Source organism: Eriocheir sinensis, chromosome 29 (genome assembly GCF_024679095.1).
Source record: "Eriocheir sinensis breed Jianghai 21 chromosome 29, ASM2467909v1, whole genome shotgun sequence".
In the NCBI taxonomy this organism is placed as follows: domain Eukaryota; kingdom Metazoa; phylum Arthropoda; class Malacostraca; order Decapoda; family Varunidae; genus Eriocheir; species Eriocheir sinensis.
The window spans coordinates 3,876,478-3,899,448 of record NC_066537.1 but is presented as its reverse complement, the minus strand read 5'-3'; the positions used below and the strand labels follow the sequence as shown (position 1 = coordinate 3,899,448).

Genomic DNA, 22,971 nt, shown 5'->3' with positions numbered 1-22,971 from the left:
CACGAAGCGCTAGGATGTCAGTTGTCGACTTACCAGTTGTGAACCCAGACTGTCCAGGTCTCTGTAGCTACAGCAGCTGGCTGCAAATTCGCATCAGCAATAGATTGGCTAGTACCTTGCCTGGCACACTGCGCTGTGTAATACCACGGTAGTTGTTGCAGTCCTGTCGGTCCCCTTTCCCTTAACGGATAGGGAAGACCAGCCTCCTCTTCCAATCATGAGAAATGGTACCAGATTACCATTCGGCAGTCAAGACCACATACAACTCGCGGATCATGGCCTCATTTCCAGCTTTGAGCAGCCCCGCACTGATGTTACAGATACAAGGTCCCTTTGCACCTCTCAACTTTGCCACAGCCTCTCTGACCTCGTCAAGGGAGAGTGGCTTTCGTCGATGTCTGGATCAGCATCCACCACCAGCAACTGGAAGCTGCTCACATGGAGGGTTCGCCGTGTACAACTACTCAAAGTACTCATCCCAACGAGACCTTTGCCCACCCATGTCCGACACGAGGCAGCCATTAGCTGTTTGGATAGCGCTCACCTGGGAGGGTGACTTGGAGCGGAGCTTCTTCAGGGCTCGGTAAGCAGGTCGGAAGTCATTTGCATTTAAATGGCCCTCGACTTCCTCAGCGAGACCCCTGACACACCTCTCCTTGTCCCTCCTCAGGAGAAATCTAGTCCTAATCGACAGAGCCCTATAGTGGTCTCGATTCCCAGCAAGTCTGGCAGTGCGACTCTCCTCCATATTCTCCAGCGTATCCGCAGAGGCAAAGACACTCCTAGATTTCCGGCGCTCTCCAGTGCACTCCTTGGCAGCTTGAAGAGTCCCACGTTTGAAGGTATCCCACAGTTCTACAGGGTCCTCAAGGGTGCTGAGCACATCAAACCGATATGAGACTGTCACTGCTAAATGAGCATATGCCAGAGAAAATAAGTTTAATTTTTCAGAAAAAATTCCATGCAAATGGTGCTGATTTTCCTAATTGGAAAGCAATCACAGTGACAAAAAAAAATGTATAAATAGAGTCACACACACAGACAAACCTCCAGACTTCCTGTCTCTGCAAGTGGAGTATGACTTTTGTTAACCAAACACAATATCATATATGGGACTTTCTTAGTTACAAAGTATCATCACTTAAAAAGAATGTTTTTACCAAATGACGAAGGTAACACAGTCGATATATATATTTCCTTAATTCACTAGAATGGGTAATGGATCACTGAAAACCTGATTTCACACATATTTGCACAACATCTATTAAAAGGCGTTGAGATAAAAATGAGGCTGCCTTGTCGCAACAGCAAGTTTTTTTTCTTATATATATATATATATATATATATATATATATATATATATATATATATATATATATATATATATATATATATATATATATATATATAAGAAATGTATCACGATTAACAATGCTTTTATCTTTGCTATATTTACATTCGAAATGTTTTTCTCAAATGAAATATCATAATACTTAAGCCTCATAGCCCTTTTAGAGTAGCAAATGAAAAATATTGGAAAGGCGGTGGCCGAGTGGTCAGCGTGCGGGTGTGGTGAACGTGAGAACCTAGGGTCGCGTCTTACAGTCTCTTACTGATGCACTTTGACAATATTCAACCATCACCGAGTGGCGGAGGATTTCCCACAAGCTGCCAAGTTCCTCAATCAACTCTAACTTCAGCAACTTACCTCAAGTGGAGCACCGGGGAGCAGAATGAGATAAGCAATAGTCATACATCACAGCAGCCACTATGAATAAAATTTGTCAGTGCTACTAACGGGCTGGGGTCGCCCTATATACCCCTCAAGAAATTCTACCGGCGCCATAATTAGCACTTAAAAAATAATTTTCTTCTCCTTCGGGACGATAGAGTAGATGCAGTGGGGCCCCTACCAAAATTTTGCTTAGAAAGGTACCCCTTCCAGTGATATAAAGAAGAAAATTACTCGTGCTAAGGCTAATGAAGTAAAAACCGATACAGAAAACTGAGATAAGAACAGATTCACTTGCATTGATGAAACAAACGCGTGCACCACTCTCCCTCCCCACACACTTCCTTTATTGTCTGCAGACAAAGGGTGAGGAAATGACATTTTAAGTTGAGTGGCAGCCACCAGTCAGATTGCTGACCTCTCCTCAGTTTCCTACCTCAATATTTTTATAAAAAAATCACTTAAGAGAACCCTGAAGTGATTATGCAGTGAGATTATCGTTGTGAGACAATAGACAGCACTATCGTCTTCGCCACTAACCCAGTCTGCCGACACATCGATGCGCCCAGACTGTCCCCTTACCGCTGCACCTGATGGTGACCCAGCCTACCTTGCAGCACTCAGGATCTGCCAGCCCATTAACCTTTCTTCCCATCTCGTTAAAGCTACACATCACATAATATTGCTAAGCCAGGTAATCTGAGGCCTATCTACATCTCAACGCGAGCTTGACCAGACAGGGCCGTTGCCCCCCCCCCCCCACTGGTCTAGAGGCTCTCGGTTAACGACATATGCCCCCCTGCCTTGTATTTACCAACACACTGTATCCCTCCACCACCACCAAATTTTCCATCACCTAACCCATAACGCAATCAAGGCCACCAGGCTGCCACAACCTATGCAAATAAAAACAATTATATTAACACACACACACACACACACACACACACACACACACACACACACATCGCTCCGGTAACTCAGTGGTAAAGCTCTGTGCTTCCAGGCTTCGCGGCCTGGTAGACGGAGGTTCGAATCCCTCTCAGGCCGGGATTTTCCCGCTGACAAAGAGTGGTTATTGTTCCCCCTTGAGCAAGGCGGATGGGGTGCGTGGTATGTCAAGATTCCACTAGTACCCAAAGATCGACTAATGAGCCTTGCTCTAAGCAGGAGGGTACTTGCTGTTGACGAGTCCATGCCGTGATCAAGTCGTGGTGAATAGCACACACACACACACACACACACATGTAGTGCCCGGAAACAAGTAGCCTACTGTACTACTTCTCCCTTCCTACCCCCTCCCCTTCCTTCCAGACACTCGTCTAGACATGTGTCCCGCAGTTTCCTTCCCGCTCAGGCCGAGACATCAGTAGGGATGGGCAAGTACCGTTAATTTGAGTACCGGTAGTACCGGTACCGAGAACTCAGGTACCGTTAGTACCGGTACCGGTACCGGTACCCGAAGGAGTATTTTTTTTATCTCAATGACTTCTGATGAAATTCCCAAATAAATTTCTTGTAAAGAAAACTCTCTCTCTCTCTCTCTCTCTCTCTCTCTCTCTCTCTCTCTCTCTCTCTCTCTCTCTCTCTGAATGAAGTGAATATTTATTTTTTCGATAAAAAAATAGCATGTATAGTTATTATGGATGTACTCGATCATAGTCTAATAACAATAACAATAGTTATTAGCAATCTAAAAAAGGAAAAGAATCGGACATGAAGAATTATCTAGTAACTCCAATATATAAATCAAATAATAAAATAATGGAAACGGGAGCTGTGATGGAAACGGAAAGCAGGACAAAATGGTGGGAGCTTGGGGGGACGGTCAGCGAGGCAGTGACAGCGTCTACACACAGGGCCCATACCACATGGAGGCGGGCGAGCGCCGAGCGTCACTAAGATCCAAACGGTACCGGTACTAGCGGCAATGCGCAGTGCCGAGTGTTCATTAAGCTTCCCGGCACCCAAGTGATCATGAGGCTTCGCGGTACCAGGTACCGGCACCTGGTACCGCGAAGCCTCATGATCACTTGGGTGCCGGGAAGCGTAATGCAGGTTTGGACACCTAGGAAAAGAAAAGAAGCCCAAAAGAAAAGAAAGTGACGAAGTAGAAGTAACAGGAGGTATCCACAGAACACTACAGCCCAGGAGATTTCTAGTGCTCGCACACACACACACACACACACACACACACACACACACACACAGGTGACAATTATGATTATTATTTTTTATATCATTCATATTCATTCATAAATATAACTGCATAGGTATCTAAGTTGTATTTTACCACTGTAAGATCCTCTAAAAATCATAACTTTGTACGCTAGCTGCATTTACACACAAAATAGCCGATAGCTCGAAAGTGCATTTTTTGTACTTTGGAGAATAACTCCATTAATTGTGAAGATAAAAAACTCAAACATCTACTGAAAGACGAGTGGATGGGAAAAAATTGTCCGTCAGTTTTTTTTTATAAACAAGAAAACACTGCTGATATGATTTATTGAAGGTAAAAAAAAAGTGGTAGAATTATGTGACACATCAAATGGTGATTTTGGTAGTTTTTTTGGCGCAGGAACAGTGAGTGAGACATCAAAAATTTGAACGGACAATTTTTAACTAGTGGTGGCATGAGTAAAACTAATCAATATCGTACATAGTGAGTGAACATGCTGGCCCTCATTAACGTTTTTAGCTCTGCTTTTATTACAAGTAATAAATTTCGTTTGTATTTTTTTTCGTACAGAAGCACGAAAGCTATTATGCTGATACATGCAGATCTTATTACATTTACCTAAGTCTTTAAAGAAAAAAATACCTCAGAACAATTGAAATAAAATGAGACTAATACTAGGCGGTGCCTCCCCTCAACTTCCCCAAGGCGCCGTTGGCTGCGGCCGCGCCACGGCGCGGTATCTCTGCATTCCTTTCCCGTACTCAAAACTTTTGAAGGCCGCCGTAAGGGGGGCTTAGAGCGCATGGCGCTGCAAGGCGGCCGCGTCTCAGTAGCCAATCAGGGACAAGTTCTAGTCGGCAAATAGGAAGCGTCGACCAATCGCGGGATATAAACACAAATCACCTGTTGTGTGAACGTTCCCGCGGTGCCCAGCCTCTCACGACAATGGAGCCTCTCTCCTCACCCCCTACATCCACATCCATCCATTGTATTATCATTATTTGTGAGCCACCGCCTTGGGGACGTACCCTGATGACGAGAGCGACAGGTGCAGCTAAGATTAGCGGCCAAGCTATTATCTTTTATTAGGTTGTCTGGGGTATCCTGGGTCACTACATTTTCAAATGTCACAGGCTTTGCCTGGCCCAGTGGCCGTCTCTATTAGGATACGTTAATTCAAGGGTTCTTTAAGATTCCCTCACGTTACAGGCAGCACGCTCTGTGTGTGGCAGTCCGCTTCAGGACTTAGTTATTCCCCCCTCTTCTTGTTAATATTCCAATGTATATCTACATCCATCGTATTATTAATTAATTTGAGTGTTTGCTGGGCGCTTGGAAGGTCCGTTTGTGACTTCCTGGCGTCCGTCTCGTCCACACACACACACACACACACACACACACACACACACACACACACAAACACTTCCAAGCCCCCTTCGTACCCCAATTAATCTTCAATATGTAATCGCTTTTCTCACCACCTTGTGAGCAGACCCTAGGCCCTCCAAGGTTACTCAGTGTAAGTTTAAGTCTCCCCAGGCCAGGTTAGGTCATTAATATCTTGTAATACTACTCAGTTTTGTAAGTTTCATCACAGCAATTATATTATTGTCTCTTCACTTACCCATTAGTTTGATGTTACGGTAGATTGGCAGGACGGTTCACAGGAAAACCAGCCTCACGTCCTCCTTTCAAATTAAGGTTACGCGCTACCCCTTGAATTTTCTCTAGTATCTCACCCGACCCTCACCGTGATTGAGGAAAGTTCACTTTAAAAGTTTACATAGATTTACATAGAAAATCAGACCACACAGACCCCATGGTCCAGACTAGGTGGTCTGTCCTTAAACCTAAGTGATTTTACATTAATCAGAAGGCTCCAAAACGTTGCATTTCTACTCTAGTTGATATTAAGTTGAAGGAAGTGACGGTCAAGATTTTTTTTGAAGGAGTCAATCGTGTTACACTGGACCACTGACGGTGGGAGCTTATTCCATTTTCGCACTACAACGTTAGAGAAGAAAAATTTGGTGCAGTCTGTTTTCTTCCTCTTTCACCATTGAGCTGTTGATCGATCAACAGATCTTTGGGGTGGTGTCAGCCTACCTATAGTCTGTTCAGAGCATCAAGTCGGTCCAAGGTGTGGCAGATTCCAGAATTCCCATGAGTGCAGCGCTGCCAGTTCGACCGCCAATTATCAGATTAGCACTCTCTCCCGGCCTACCCACCCACAACCCACCTGTTTATCTCTCTCTCTCCCTCTCTCTCCCTCTCGACCCGGGGGAGGGATCTAGGGGGACACACCAACCACCACCACCACCACCACCACTACCACCACCACAACGTGGCACCATGGGAAAAAATCGCTGCCACATGTCACAGAATTTATACAAATCCTTGTTATAACTCTAAACATCGACACTCAGTGTGCTATGTAGCTTCCTTTACTATATACAGAATATATAAAATATCGCTTTCAAATAGCACATGGATGGGAAATAGACAGAGACGCATGTACGAAGGTTGATTTGGCAACATGGCAAGAGGTAAACGACGATACCAGCTCCACCCTGAACCGACTTCATGCCCTGAACAGACTACAGTAACACTTAGTTACGCGGGAGTTGAGTTTATTCAGCCCAATTTTCAGTGTTCATTTCATTTAACTCTAAATTGCGTCAAAAAGAGAATTAGTACCCCCCGTAAGACCCCCGGGCCATTAAACACACACACACACACACACACACACACACACACATACACACACACACACACACACACACTACCTACCTCCACAGCAATGTAAGCCGGAATGACGGAGAGAAGGAGTGTCTCTTGCTGTTCCCTGTCACACGCCAGCTTCACTCGCGCTTCTATCACCTCTCGGGTGGTGGCGCGAGCGTGAGCATGGGCGTGGGCGGCCTCCCAGTCGAGCCACCAGCCCAGCACATGGCCAGCCCCCACCAGTAGACAACACCCCAACACCTGTTACAAAGAAAGGAGTATCGTTTGTTTGCACTACCTTCGTACGTCCTACGGGGACACCGGGGACTATTATAGGCTACATGAAGGTAGTATGTGGATAAATAGTTGAAGAAAAAGAAAGTAATAAGGAAAGAAAAATAGGTAAATACATTGTGGAAAAAAATTAGATAAACTGGTAGATACGTATAGAGAGATAAATCGTTTGGTTGATTTGGTGGCTTTAGATATATAGATAGATAAAATTAGACAGAGAGAGAGAGAGAGAGAGAGAGAGAGAGAGAGAGAGAGAGAGAGAGAGAGAGAGAGAGAGAGAGAGAGAGAGAGAATCAAATGCTTGCTTGAATTTTCCGGCAGCTCAGAAGGTGAAGGGAATTGAGTTGTTTTCCTGATCTAATATGAACACTGGCTTTCCTCTCTGTAATTGGAAGAGTCACCCAGAATTTCTTTAATGAAGTGTTCGTTTTCCTTAGCTCAGCCTCTAGAATTTTTTTTTTTTTTCCCCCTCTAGAAGAGAGGAAGATATGGAGGGGAGGAGGGACGGAGAGAATGGAAGGGTGGAGGTAAGAGGGAAGGAGGGAGGAGACGAGGACTCGAGAAGTGAAAGGAAAAGAGGAGAGACTTTGTGTGGACACGATGAAGAAAAAAGGGTAAAGAAAGGTTGAGTTGGAAATGAATGGAGAAAATCCGAGATATTTGATAGAGGGATCGAGAAGAAAAAGAAAGCAGATAGATAGGGCGAGTAAGGGAGACGGAAAGAGAAGAGGAGTAAGAAATGGAAACTAGGAAGGGGGTTCACTGAAGAGATGCCCCGAAAGCACCCTTAACCTGGGCCTGGTATAATTCTCTCTCTCTCTCTCTCTCTCTCTCTCTCTCTCTCTCTCTCTCTCTCTCTCTCTCTCTCTCTCTCTCACACACACACCCACCCACTCACACTCGCAATGCAGCCAATCGCAGCTGGTCTTTGTGGTGAGCTCCCCACTGGTTGGCTCTTGTGTGACCAGGGATTATTCAGAAGTATGATTGCTAAATTCGCACGAAAGCTTTGACTGGTGCCTCAAAAATTGTTCATTCAGTGCAGAGGGAGGCAAGAAAAAATGAACCCTCTGATTGGCTGTCTCACGCACTGCCACTACGACAAAAGATTCCAATTAGTTTATTCCTTTTATTCCTATTCCCCATTTTTTGCTCTCTGCCTGTTGCATCTAAAAGAGTAGAAGCAAATAAAAAGAAAAAAAAGGGAAATTCCAACACGTTATATTTTTCTTCATATGTAGAATTTTCACTTATAGATTTTTTTAGTACTTTTGATATAAGAGGTATACAAAAAATCTAACACGCTCTCAAACATTTACATAATGATGCACGTGCGCACGTTAGAAAGCGCGCGCACACACACACACACACACACACACACACACACACACACACACACACACACTCATAAAATCTGCGTTTTGCAAACAAGCACGAAAGCACGTTAAAAGTGCGCGTCAACACACACACACACACACACACACACACACACACACACACACACCTGCGTGAGGCTCCAGGTGAGGGCTGGATCCACAGCCTTGGAGGTAATGGGGAGGAAGGATGTGAGAGCAGCGAGGACGCGGGCGTGGGGGCGGCTGAGGGGCAGAGCAGTGTGGGTTGCTAGCACGAGAAGGAAGGTGGGCGGCGCGAGGTGGGGCGGGGTAGGTGGGGGGTGCAGCACTGTCACGCCCACCACCACCCCAGCCGTGGCCACCCAGTAGGTGACGCCCAGCAGCGTGGCGAGCCAGGGCAGGTGGCCACTTAGTACCTGTTTGGATCAGAGACGAAAAAGTGGGTTATACCTATGTTATGATATAATATGTGTTATCTTGTATTAAACGGTTACGTAGCAGGCCGAGGGAGAAACAATAATGGAAAAAATATGTCAGGAACAACCTGTTCCGGAAAAAAATACACAAAGAGGCTGAGAGAGCAATCAGTTTTAGTAAATAAGCAGTTTTATACTCTCTTCTTCATTAACCTTATGTCAGAGAAAGGAGGAAATATATGTAGAGGAAAAGATGCAGTGCAATGATTAGCTTACAGTCAATGGTAAGGATGTAGTCTTTGGAGGCATTTCCTATTCAAAGAAGGCCAGAGGACAAGGAAGAAGTTAAAAAATATACATTTTGAAAGTTTACTCTCAAAACTAACCTCAGGTGGTGCTGGTAGGCGCTTAAATGACAACACAGTAAACGATTTTTATTTAAATCACGTTGTCCAGCTCGTTAGAGTGCAAAACTACGAGGGAGAACTGCATATGCAGTAAAGTTGCTTATGGCACGCGGCGTGGGGCTAGATATCAGGCAAATGGCGCGTTTTAAAACTGTGTGTGTGTGTGTGTGTGTGTGTGTGTGTGTGTGTGTGTGTGTGTGTGTGTTTTACTCCCCTCTTGTAAAGACTTGTCGTAGGCACCAGGAAATACAGACAAAGGAATGCTGTTGCAGAGTTTATCAGCGAAAGGGATGAAAGAATAAAGATGGTGATTAGTTCTTGCATAAGGTATTTGGATAGCACAGGGATGAACTAAAGTAAAACTCCGTGTGTAGCAGGGGCAAGGGAAGAGTGATGGGTAGGCGGTGGCCGAACGGGTAGGCGGTGGCCGAACTGGTAGCGTACTGGGCCCACATTCACCGCGTGATGGACGACGCGGGTTCGAATCCCCACGCTACCACTCGGATTTTTCAGTCACCGCCGAGTGGCTTAAAACTACCCACATGCTGTCCTGAAGACCACCCATCAACCCGGACTCTAGAGGAAGCCGTCCAAGCGAATCAAGAACGAGTTCCGGGGGGCAGCATTAGCCAATGCAAGATGGCGCCACTATAAACACTCGCCTGCGCCAGAACGGGCTGGGCCGACCATCAGGCCCCACCTGGAAGAAGCCTTGGGCCGACCATCAGGCCCCACCAGGAAGATGCCTACCGGCGCAACAGGCAACGACGTAAAAATAAAAAAAATAAAAAATAGCAAGCTCAAAAATGAAGTTTGCATGAAAATATCAATAGAATCCGGCGGTATTTATAAGGCAGAAGATTGACAGTAGAATGAGAGGAGCTGATGAGAAGAAAAGTCTTTGATTCTGCTGCATTCAAAAGTGATGTGCGTGTGGAGTCCCATCACATATAAGATGCCTACTCAATTGAATATGGACAGCATCTGCAACGGGATTAATAATGGAGATGATACAGAACGCCTCACCTTGAGGAAGCTGATTTGGCAAGATATGAGATTATGAAGTTTCCAGTTGATATTTTGAGTTAAAGACATATCAAATATCTTTAAGGCCTGGTCACACGAGCGTTTATTTCGGCAATTTTATCATCGATCTCGAGAATTTTGCCATCGGCAACTCCAAAACACGGTTTGTGTTCTCGATATGGAGGAAGACGAACATGCGCGTCTTGTATTTCCGATACTGAGAACGCTTCACCTTTTCCTCCTCCCCCTCTTTCTCTTATAATCCCCCTAATCATTTCCCTATTCCACCTCCTTCTCTCTCTCTCTCTCTCTCTCTCTCTCTCTCTCTCTCTCTCTCTCTCTCTCTCTCTCTCTCTCTCTCTTTTTTGAGAGAGAGAGAGAGAGAGAGAGAGAGAGAGAGAGAGAGAGAGAGAGAGAGAGAGAGAGAGAGAGAGAGAGAGACACCCCCCCCCACACACACACACACATATACACACAAACAGACAAACACACATAGAACTACACCCCTTCAAAAAATCCCAGATCACAAAAAGTGCAGCTGGCGGCAAGACATCAAAGAAGATTTAACTGCCTTGCTATAGTCTGTTCGGAGCATGAAGTCGGTTCAAGGTGTGGCAGATTCCAGAATTCCCATGAGTGCAGCGCTGCCAGTTCGACCGCCAATTATCAGATTAGCACTCTCTCCCGGCCTACCCACCCACAACCCACCTGTTTATCTCTCTCTCCCTCTCTCTCCCTCTCGACCCGGGGGAGGGACCTAGGGGGACACACCGACCACCACCACCACCACCACTACCAACACCACAACGTGGCAACATGGGAAAAAATCGCTGCCACATGTCATAGAATTTATACAAATCCTTGTTATAATCCTAAACATCGACACTCATTGTACTAAGTAGCTCCCTTTACTATAAACAGAATATATAAAATATCGCTTTCAAATAGCACATGGATGGGAAATAAGAGAGAGACGCATGTACGAAGGCTGATTTGGCAACATGGGTAGAGGTAAACGACGATACCAGCTCCACCTTGAACGGACTTCATGCTCTGAACAGACTATAATCTCTTAATTGCCTCTACCTGCCGCCGCTCTACATATATGCCCTCTGTTTCGGCTTTATAGCATCGTGTGACCACACCGGACGCAAACTCACCGGCGTAAAAAAGTGCTGGCGTCAAAAATTGCCGACGTAAATACTCGTGTGACCCGTCCTTTAGTGTAGCAAAAGGGGACAGTTGTGTTTACCGACGATTTTTTTTGGGGGGGAAAGAAAGCAGCTGATGAACGAAAACAAAATACATGAAAAAAACTCTGAGTATAGAATAGAATATGATAAAGTAGAATAATAGAATGAGAATTGAAAAAAAAAGTGGCCAGAACAGACATCAATTTCGGAGACTCCCGTCTAAAGAGGGCTGTTCTATAGTTATCAAGCAAATGGGATGAAAGCGTGAAGATGTTAATTTTTTTTCTAGAACGGGAGGGCATATTATTTTATTCTTTCATTGGAAAAAATATTCATGATTCCAGTACAGCGCTCTGTTTTGTAATAAGTGAAGTAAAAGGACAATAAGTAGCCTCCCTGAAGTGATTCATGTGTAAACATCAACTCCTTGATTTTGCTCCTGCATTGTGACCATTTTACAGCTTTTGAAGAAGGCTGAGGTATGCATAAGACGGCTTACAAGTGCATGAACACAGCTAGATTGTGTGGGATTTAGATACGAGGCGAGGGCTGTGGGGCGGTGGCTGAGTGGTTAGCGTGACGGCCCCGCGTTCAGGAGCTCCAGGAGGGACGCGGGTTCGAATCCTGGCCGCCGCACAGCTGAGGTTTTTCAGTCACCGCCGAGTGGCCTAAGACTACCCTCATGCTGGCCTGAAGACCACCCATCAACCTGGGCTCTAGATAATCTCTCCAAAGAGAGGCTCAAAGATGAATTCCGGGGGGCAGCATGAGCCAGCACAAGATGGCGCCACTATAAACACTCGTCTGCGCCAGAACGGGCTGGGCCGACCATCAGGCCCCACCGGGAAGAAGCCTACCGGCGCAATAGGCCGCGACGTAAAAAAACAAAACAAAACATTTACTACCCCCCCTCCCCCCTCGACCAGCGGCCACTGATTTGCGCATGCGCAGTAACCACCCAAGCCGTTGCCATGACAACTGTAACGGCAGCGAGTGACGAGCCTCTAAACAGAGAATGCACACCTTGTAAGGATTCGTAAATCAGACTTACAAAACCAATGCAGAGACATGGGAATACCCAAAGTATGGATGCGAAAAGGTCAGCTAATTGAAATGATTCTTGAGGAGTCTGAATCAACACCTGCCCCAAATGTCGTACACACTGTACCACCTTCACCTGTCACCGACCAACAACCACCCAGCCCCCGCGCTGCCATGCCCATACGACCTTCACCTGTAGCCGTCCAGCAACCACCCAGCCCCTGCGCTGCCACGCCCACACCACACACCAAAACAACTCAGCTCCAGACTACTTTTTCCGCCTGCAGTCAGTCACCACACAATGATCCACTAATCAACTACAGATGGGCTTAAATGATGCTCACCTGCCTTCCCTGAATGGTGCAGATCAGCTACCACGCAGCCATGACATCTCTCAGCCTCCATCTCAAATAGACACTACTTACGCATCACTTCAGAATAACAATGCCTCCCTGTCACCTGCCAATCATTCTATCAGTCAATCATCAGCCAGCCATGATGATACTCAATATCAACCTGAAGTGAACTACTGTGGACTACTTATGTACCTGCATCGTATGATGACATTTGGCTAACCCCTTCCACACCAGACGGACTAGTGCCGAATCTCACTCAGGGACAGACACCCACGTCGCCAGACGTGACGCTGCCTGCTTCTTCCACTCAAGATGACCCTCGGCTCGACGTACCCCCACCCAGGACCTCTGGCCCTACAACCCCTCACGTCTCGGTAACAGAAGAAGAAACACATAGTGAAATTGAGAAATTGAGAAAGTGTATAGTAATCATAATGTCAAAGCTGGAAACAAAAGACTTAGAAATGGAATTGCTAGCAACAGAAGTAAAAAACTGCTTACAGTACCATTGAGATATTGCAAAAACGAGTGCATGAATAAAGTTAAAAAACAAAGATGAGAAAATAAGCAATAGCTCTCCATCCATCACTAATTGTTTACTGTTAGGAGATACCAATGTACAACAGGTGTTACCATCTGATTTAGCAAAAAACTGTACTGCCAGGACTATTAGTATGTGCAATATTGACAAACTAAGGAATTGGGTAACACACAAGCTTTCTCGAGTCCTTTCTGTTTGTGTGTTGTACTGCGGTTTATATGATATTTGTGATAATGTGGATCCTGAAGCAATACTTGATAATTTTGGGTTTTTGATAAGTGATGAGTGATACAAATGTACCAACATGAAAAGTTGTGTATGTGATATTGTGCCAGCTCAGGTGTTACAGGAAATAAATGATACAATAATGCAGTACAATGAGAAATTAGATAGATGGGCAGAGGCAAATGGTGAAACTGTTGTAAATATGTACATCACCTATGTTTATACTTAGTACTGGTGATGTAGATGAAATGTGTTTTGATATTTCTAATGACAATACAACCCACATTTATAACTGACTTGGTGTGACAAGACTGCTGGATACCATTGATAAACAGTGTCCTGAATTCCAACTTTGCTCTGAGTGGAGTGAGACCAAGCGCATTCCCACGTTTGTTGTTCATACTAAGCAAGATAAACAATTATCTGTCCACCCAAAAACCGACAAACACCAATCTCAAGCACACCAATACACCAACTCCCAACATAAGGCACCATTGTCAATTGATCAAAGAAACGTAAATGTCTCCCCTCAGCCCTTCCAAGTCAATACACATCACCGATACCCAACGCTCACTATCTCTCAGGACGGAACACCGTTCACCCCTGAAGGCGGGCAGCATACGCATCAACCCCGACCTTCACCGACTGTTCCCACTGCCAGGGCCAAAGGAGCCGCCGTTTTATTCCCAGTTCCCTCCCCCTCTTGCTTCCCATCCTTCCCCTGAAACATTCGCCCGTATCGCCTCGACTCCAGCAGTGGTGCCTCATCAAAGTCTTGGAGCACCACCACTCCCTCATGGGGTGGCACAATACAGATCGAATGTAACAAGGCCACGTCTTTCGCATCCTGCTCAACGGTTTGTTTTTAATTCTCGTGAGAGGCACACAGCTCCAAACAACGCCCAGTATAACCATGCAAGACATGTAAGTAACTCTTTTAATAGATTTTATGATGTATCAGAAAATAACTACACATACAAGAAAAAGATAGGCTGCTATAACTGTGGGGAATTTAATCACATACAAGCAAATTGTAGATTCGACCATAAACTCCATTGCCAGCAATGCCATTCTCTGGGACATAAAAGTAAACTTTGTAATTACTATTGTTGATATCATAGCGATGGCGAACATGCCAAAGTGAACTCAAAGAAGGATTCGCTAACTGTAGAACATATTAACGCACAATCGTTGATATCAAGTTTAGATGAAGTAAAGTTATTGTTAATTGATAGAAGTATCGATGTATTATGTGCGAGTGAGACATGGTTGCATGCAAACACTCCAGATGGTTATGTTAACATTCATGAATATAAGATATTCAGATGTGACAATGGACGAGGAGGTGGTGTCTGCTTGTATGTAAATAGTACTTTAAATCCTTCTCTCATTATACTAGGTGTGCCGGGACAGGCAGGCGTGGAGGACGTGTGGGTTCAGATTCAGTGCAGGAAGCTGCCTGCCATTATCATTGGATGTGCATATCGACACCCCAAAGCCTTAGCCTCATAGCATGAACACATACAAGAAGTTTTTAAGGCGGTGTGTTTGGGTGGCAAAAGTGTTTTTATCTTGGGTGATTTTAATGATGACATGCTGATAAAAGGAAATAACATTAGCAAGATAATAAGAGATAACAAATTGATTCAAATTCTTGATAAACCCACAAGAACAACTCCACAATCAGCTACTCTACTGGATCTTATTATAACTAATAAACCTGAGGTCATTCTGTCCCATGACGTGGTCCCTCAAGTCATTGCAAACCATGACCTGGTGTCTGTTGTTATAATTGTAAGAAAACCTCGAAAAATACCGGTAATAAAAACCTTCCATAATCTGAAACACTACGATAATGACACTTTATGTGTGTTGCTTCCAGACAATGTGGATTATATGAATGATTTTTTTTTAACGGACGACGTCAAACAAGTGTATTTTTAATGAGATTTTTATTTATTGTCTTAAAATATGTGGCCCTGTTGTGACTAAAGCTGTGAAAGGTACACCGGCACCATGGAGGGGTGGCGATATTAGTGAGGCAAAGGAGGACCGTAATGGGTTACAAAGAGAGTTAAAAGTCAACACAAATAACCTTGAGTTGCGGGAACGTTATAAAGCTGCTAAAATATATGTAAAAGCACTTATTCATAGATCTAAGGTAGATCATTACCAAGATCGTTTAAAAGATTGTAAAGGAAATACCTCTGCAACTTGGAAAGTAATTCGGGAAATTATTCCTAATCAGAATAACAAACATAATATTTACAATTTTGTTAACATAAACGATAAAGCTGAAGAGTTCAACACATTCTTTTATAATGTTGGAGATTCTATACTTTCAGACGTTCACAGGAAGAACTAAGAAATGAAGGAGAAGTTACTGTCGACCGTCTTCATGTAAATACCATTAAAGTGAATTCTGCTTGTAGACCAGGGCCGGTGGACTCTAACACCCTTATCTTAATCATTAAAGGCCTTATGCAACCAACTCTATTGGGTCAGACGGTATAGCGTTACGGTTTCTCCGGGATACGCTCTGGGTCATAGTCCCTTTCCTCACCTGTATCGTCAACACATCCCAGGTGACCGGAGTGTTCCCAGAGTCATGGAAACATGCACTGGTTGTCCCTCTGTATAGAAATGGTGATCCTGATGTTGTGAGTAACTACAGACCTGTATCTATATTACCCATTGTGTCTAAAATACTCGAGGAAACTGTTGCTGTACAACTGTCCAAGTACTTAGAAACCAACAATCTACTTTCTAATTGTCAGCATGGATTTCGAGCCAGGCTATCAACGGAAACAGCTCTAACCACCATAACTGATAAAATATGCGATAATATGGGCAACAAGAAAATTTCGATGCTAACCTTATGTGACCTCTCAAAAGCGTTTGATTCTGTAAACCATAAAACCCTTCTTCATAAATGTTCCTTATTAAGTATTGATGAATTTTGGTTTAATAATTATTTAAATAACAAAAGCATGTCAGTTCGCTTAGATAAGCATACATCTAAAAAGACAAGTATTGAATATGGGGTCCTGCAAGGTTCGATTTTTGGTCCAATCTTGTTTAATATATATGTCAATGATTTATCTTCGAATGTTAATGGTTTCCTAGTACAGTATGCTGACGGTACGCAGTTCTTACATTCTGCAACGATTCATAATCTTGATCAGCTCATTAAGGACACCGAAGAAACTCTTATACAATGTAGGAGGTTTTATCTTAACAATGGTCTCATGTTCAATTCTTCCAAGACTCACTTTTTTTTTTTACAACAAAGAAGACAGCTCAAGGGCACAAAAAAAGTAAACAATATTATAAAAAAAAACCCGCTACTCGCTGCTCACAAAAAGAATCCAAAGAGGTGGCCGAAAGAGAGGTCAGTTTCGGGAGGAGAGGTGTCCAGATACCCTTCTCTTGAAAGAGTTCAAGTCGTAGGCAGGAGGAAATACAGAAGAAGGATGATTGTTCCAGAGTTTACCAGCGTGAGGGATGAAAGAGTGAAGATGCTGGTTAACTCTTGCATAAGGGGTTTGGACAGTATAGGGATGAGTATGAGCAGAAAGTCGCGTGCAGCGGGGCCGCTGGAGGGGGGGAGGCATGCAGTTAGCAAGTTCAGAAGAGCAGTCAGCATGAAAATATCGATAGAAGATAGAAAGAGAGGCAACATGGCGGCGGAAATTAAGAGATAGAAGACTAGCAGTACGAGGAGGAGAGCTGATGAGACGTAGAGCCTTAGACTCCACTCTGTCCAAGAGAGCTGTGTGAGTGGAGCCCCCCCACACGTGAGATGCATACTCCATACGAGGGCGGACAATGCCCCTGTATATGGATAGCAACTGTGCGGGGGAGAAGAACTGGCGGAGACGATACAGAACGCCCAGCCTCGAGGAAGCTGATTTAGTGAGAGACGAGATGTGAAGTTTCCAGTTAAGATTTTGAGTTAAGGATAGACCGAGGATGTTTAGTGTTGAAGATGGTGACAGCTGAGTGTTGTTGAAGAATAGGGGATAGATGTTTGGAAGATTGTGTCGAGTTGATAGGTGGAGAAATTGGGTTTTTGAGGCATTGAAGGACACAAGGTTCCTTTTACCCCAATCGGAAATGATAGCAAGGTCTGAGGTTAAGCGTTCTGCAGCCTCCAGCCTGGAGTCATGTAATTCCTGTTGAGAGGGTCTTCTGTTGAAAGAAGTTGAACAATGCAGAGTGGAGTCATTAGCGTATGAGTGGATAGGACAGTTTGTTATGGAAAGAAGATCATTGATGAATAACAGGAAGAGAGTGAGTGATACGACAGAGCCCTGTGGAACACCACTGTTAATAGGTTTATGAGAACAGTGACCGTCTACCACAGCAGAGATAGAGCGGCCGGAAAGGAAACTGGAGATAAAGGAACAGAGAAAAGGAAAGAATCCGAAAGAGGGCAGCTTAGAAAGCAAAGACTTGTGCCAGACCCTATCGAAGGCTTTCGATATGTCTAGTGCAACTGAGAAAGTTTCACCGAAACGGCTAAGAGAGGATGTCCAAGGATCATTTAAGAGAGCAAGAAGATCGCCAGTAGAACGCCCCTTGCGGAACCCATACTGGCGATCAGATAGAAGGTTAGAAGAAGAAAGGTGCTTTTGAATCTTCCGGTTAAGGATTGATTCAAAAGCTTTAGATAGACAAGAAAGTAGATCTATAGGGCGATAGTTTGAGGGATTGGAACGGTCACCCTTCTTAGGCACAGGCTGTACGAAGGCGTACCTCCAGCAGGAAGGAAAGGTAGATGTTGATAGGCAGAGGCGAAAGAGTTTGACCAGGCAGGGTGGCAGCACGGAAGCACAGTTTTTAAGGACAATAGGAGGCACTCCATCAGGTCCATAAGCCTTCTGAGAGTTGAGGCCAGAGAGGCCATAGAAAACATCATTAGGAAGAATCTTAATAACAGGCATAAAGGAGTCGGAGGGGGGATGAGTAAGAGGAATATGCCCAGAATCGTCCAGAGTGGAGTTGTTACAGAAAGTTTGAGCGAAGAGTTCAGCCTTAGAGATGGAAGAGACGGCAGTGCTGCCGTCTGGGTTAAGAAGAGGCGGAAAAGAGGAAGACGTGAAATTGGAGGAGATATTTTTGGCTAAGTGCCAGAAGTCTCTGGAAGAATTAGAGAAAGCAGGGTGTTGACATTTGCTATGGATAAACTAGTTTTTGGTAAGTCGGAGAATAGATTTGGCACGATTCCGGGGGGAAATGTAAAGGTCATGGTTAGCGGGAGTTTGAAGGCTCTGGTACCTTTTGTGAGCTGCCTCTCTATCTTTGACAGCACGAGAACAAGCGTGATTAAACCAAGGCTTTTTAGCATGGGGAGTAGAGAAAGTACGTGGAATGTATGCCTCCATTCCTGAGACAATCACCTCTGTGATGCGCTGGGCACACACAGAGGGGTCTCTATCCTGGAAGCAGTAATCATTCCACGGGAAATCGGAAAAGTACATCCTCAGGTCGTCCCACCGAGCTGAAGCAAAATGCCAGAAGCATCGCCTCTTCGGTGGGTCCAGAGGATGTACAGGAGCGATACGACAGGAAACAGAAATAAGGTTATGATCGGAGGAGCCCAACGGAGAGAACAGTTTGACAGAGTAAGCAGAAGGGTTAGAGGTAAGGAAGAGGTCTAGTATGTTGGGCCGGTCTCCAAGACGGTCGGGAATACGTGTAGGGTGCTGAACCAACTGCTCTAGGTCATTGAGGAGAGCAAAGTTGTAGGCTTGTTCACCAGGCTGGTCAGTGAAAGAGGATGAAAGCCAAAGCTGGTGGTGAACATTGAAATCTCCTAGGATGGAGATTTCAGCAAAGGGAGAGTGGGTCAAGATGTGCTCCACTTTAGAGTTCAGATACTTAAAGAATTCTACATAGTTAGTAGAATTAGGTGAAAGATAAACAGCACAGATGTATTTAGTAATAGAATGACAAAGTCTTTGCCAGATGGTGGAAAATTCAGAAGAGTCAAGGTCGTGGGCACGAGAGCAAGTGATGTCGTTGCGTACGTAGACGCAACATCCAGCTTTGGATTGAAATTGAGGATAGAGATAGTAGGAGGGAACATAGTAGAGATTGCTGTCAGTAGCCTCAGAAACCTGTGTTTCGGTTAGGAAGAGAAGGAGAGGTTTAGAGGAGGAGAGATGGTGGTCCACAGAATGAAAATTAGAAGGAAGACCGAAGTGTATTTTTATAGGAAATCGCCAGCATTTATCTCACATGCCCCCAAACACGACTGTGAATTTTAATTTTAATGTAATATACCCAAGTAAGCATGTGAAAAACTTGGGAGTTTACTTTGATTGGGATTTGCTTTTTGACGTCCACATTGATGAGCTGAATAAGAAAGTGATGGGTATGCTAATGTATCTAAGTAGTATTAGTGATAACTTATATAAGAATAGTAGGATCATGGTTATAGAAGCACTTATTTTAAGTTTAATTAACTATTGTATTACAATATGGGGGACTACAAATGATACATTAATGGCTAGTGTACAAAAGTTGCAGAATTTTTCAGTGAGGGTTGCCATAGGTGGTGTTAAAAAATATGATCATGTATCTCCATTTTTTAAAGAACTTCAATGCTTACGAGTAAAACAGAAACATGCTTTTGAAGTGGGTACAACAACATTTAAAATTTTACGAGGGTTTTATCCAGATTGGTTTTTATCACTAAAAAGCAGACAAGCTATCACCAATAGCGTCACAAGACAAGAGGCACAACCTGCATGTACCGCGCACCAACACACATTCTGGTGATAGGCGCACAGATGTAATGGGAGCCAGACTGTGGAATGCTCACCCTCCCTCCCTCACACAGGAAACAACGATAACTTCCTTTAAGGCTAGACTTAAAGAAATTCTTTTAACAGAAGATATATTCAGTTAGGTTTATATTATTTTAATGTCTTTGTTTTTAAGCATATATATATATATATATATATATATATATATATATATATATATATATATATATATATATATATATATATATATATATATATATATATATATATATATATATATATATGTAGACTTGGCATTTTGTCCTGCATTTATGTTCTTATTGCTATTTTTCTTTTTCTTTTATTTTAGACGAGTGTTCACAATTGTACTAAATTACATACCATATTACCGGTATTTAGTTATATTGGTGTCTTTGACTTGTAAACTGTGTAAGAACCACTTTAGTTAACAATATGATAATTATAAACAATCTGAATCTGAATCTGAATCTCTCTCTCTCTCTCTCTCTCTCTCTCTCACATGTCTCATGTTGAAGGAATATTTGATCCCCTGGCTCCCTCGCCTGGCTTGTTCAATGTGGCCCGCTCGCCAGGGGGCGCCTCACAACTGCTTGTCATTTCTAGGGTCAAAGGATTTATCAACATTTATCGACGTCTTTGATATTTCTATATGTTGAGGTATCTTTTTGAGGGTTTGATTTTATCTCATTTCATTCACTTTCATACAAGTACATACTTAAGATCACACGTTACTACATATTATGGGGAGGCGGTGGCTGAATCGACAGAGTAACAGAACCGCGTTCAGGAGGACGCGAGTTCAATCCCCGCCCGGTGCCACCAAGCTGGGATTTTTCAGCCGCCGCCGAGTGGCTTAAAACTACCCACATGCTGTCCAGAAGACCACCTATCAACCCGGACTCTAGATTCCAGGATTAAAGATGAGCTCCGGGAGGGCAGCATGAGCCAATGCAAGATGGCGCCACTATAAACACTCGCCTGCGCCAGAACGGGCTGGGCCGACCATCAGGACCCACCGGGAAGAAGCCTTGGGTTGACCATCAGGCCCCACCGGGAAGAAGCCTACCGGCGCTATAGGCCGCGACGTAAAAAAAAAAAAAAATATATATATATATATATATATATATATATATATATATATATATATATATATATATATATATATATTTGGAAAGTGTTAACACACGCAAATACACACACAGAAACAAACAAACAAACATACATACACAGTGTAAGCGGTGGCTGAGTGGCCAGCGTACGGGCAAGGTGTCTTGGAGGACCAGGGCTCAAGTCTCACCCGCCGGTCAGTGCCGACTGTCGTAAGATTAGCAACGCACAACACACTGGTGACCATCTGTCAATTCGGACCATCTATCAGCTCGAAAATTATTTAAACAGGATCAAGTGGAGCTCCGGGGTGCAAGAGTCAAGCAGGAATGGCGCCGCTATATAACACTTAATTGAGCTACTAATGGTCTGGGGATGCTCGACAAGCTCCATCATGATAGCCTTCCGGCACTATAGACCAAGCAAAAATAACAATAATAAAAAAAATACTCCCATCTCCTATATACCTCCTAAACATATGCATCTAAGTTAACATAAGAAAATAAGAACGGAAGGAGTCTGCAAGAGGCCGGTTGGTCCATACACAAGACAGCTCCTGTAACCCTAACCCCACCTAACCACCTAAGGTCTTTTCCCAGGTATACGTGTGTGTGTGGGGAGGGAGTAAGTGTGTGTGAGTTATTTACCCATGGTCTGATCACGTAATGGATTAATAATCGCCATGCAGTTACATCACAGAAACGGCTCTTATTTGAGCTGGGAAGACCAGTCTATTGGCACTGCTGAGATCTCACCCCCCTCTCCTCATAGCCCAAGAGGGACAGTAACCGATCATATCAGGGATAAACCCTTGGTAGTCACGACTCGAACCAAAGTCCGCCGGGTGACAGGAGAAGGTGGTAAATAATGAAGTTAAGATGCGTGTGTAAAAATTTTATATATAACAACAGCAATAATAATAATAATAATAATAATAATAATAATAATAATAATAATAATAATAATAATAATTATTATTATTATTATTATCATGTTAATATTATCAATAAACTTTTAGCTAGAAATTAGCGATAGCTTGTATGCAATTAACCACTACCACGCCCTAATCACGAGTTGAACTTCATAATCGCCATCGAGTACCCCCCAACAAGACTAAGGTCATTATAATCGATCTCTGGGTACTACCGGAACTACACACCACACACCCGACCCCTCTTGCTCAAGGGGGGAAAGTAACGACAAAATCCCTGCCTGAGCTGGGCTCGAACCTCTGCCAGTCATGCCGCGAAGCCTGGCAGCTCAGAGCCTTAACCACCGAACTACGGAAAGAGAGAGAGAGAGAGAGAGAGAGAGAGAGAGAGAGTGTGTGTGTGTGTGTGTGTGTGTGTGTGTGTGTGTGTGTGTGTATTGAGAATGTCATTCACAACAGATACTTTGAGATTTCGGGTCTCCCTTACTAAACTAACTAACTAACTCTCTCTCTCTCTCTCTCTCTCTGATATATATGGGACTGGGACAACTGGCCGCGGCCACCTAGCCGCCGATCAATTCGCAGCGGCAAACTGACCGCGGCCAACTGACCGCCGCGGACACATCTGTGATTGTGTTAATAAGACA

The 22,971-nt window shown here is 44.0% G+C and overlaps 1 protein-coding gene across 1 annotated transcript in view; it reads right to left on the bottom strand.

Moving 5' to 3' along the window:
- Window positions 1-22,971, bottom strand: part of LOC127004776 (adenylate cyclase type 2-like) — a 118,022-nt gene that overhangs the window by 49,468 nt on the left and 45,583 nt on the right. The window contains exons 3-4 of the mRNA XM_050872883.1: window positions 8,437-8,703; window positions 6,705-6,899 (exon numbers count right to left, since the gene is read on the bottom strand). Of these exons, the coding sequence (XP_050728840.1) occupies window positions 6,705-6,899; window positions 8,437-8,703 (462 nt within the window). The remainder of the gene's footprint in view (window positions 1-6,704; window positions 6,900-8,436; window positions 8,704-22,971) is intronic.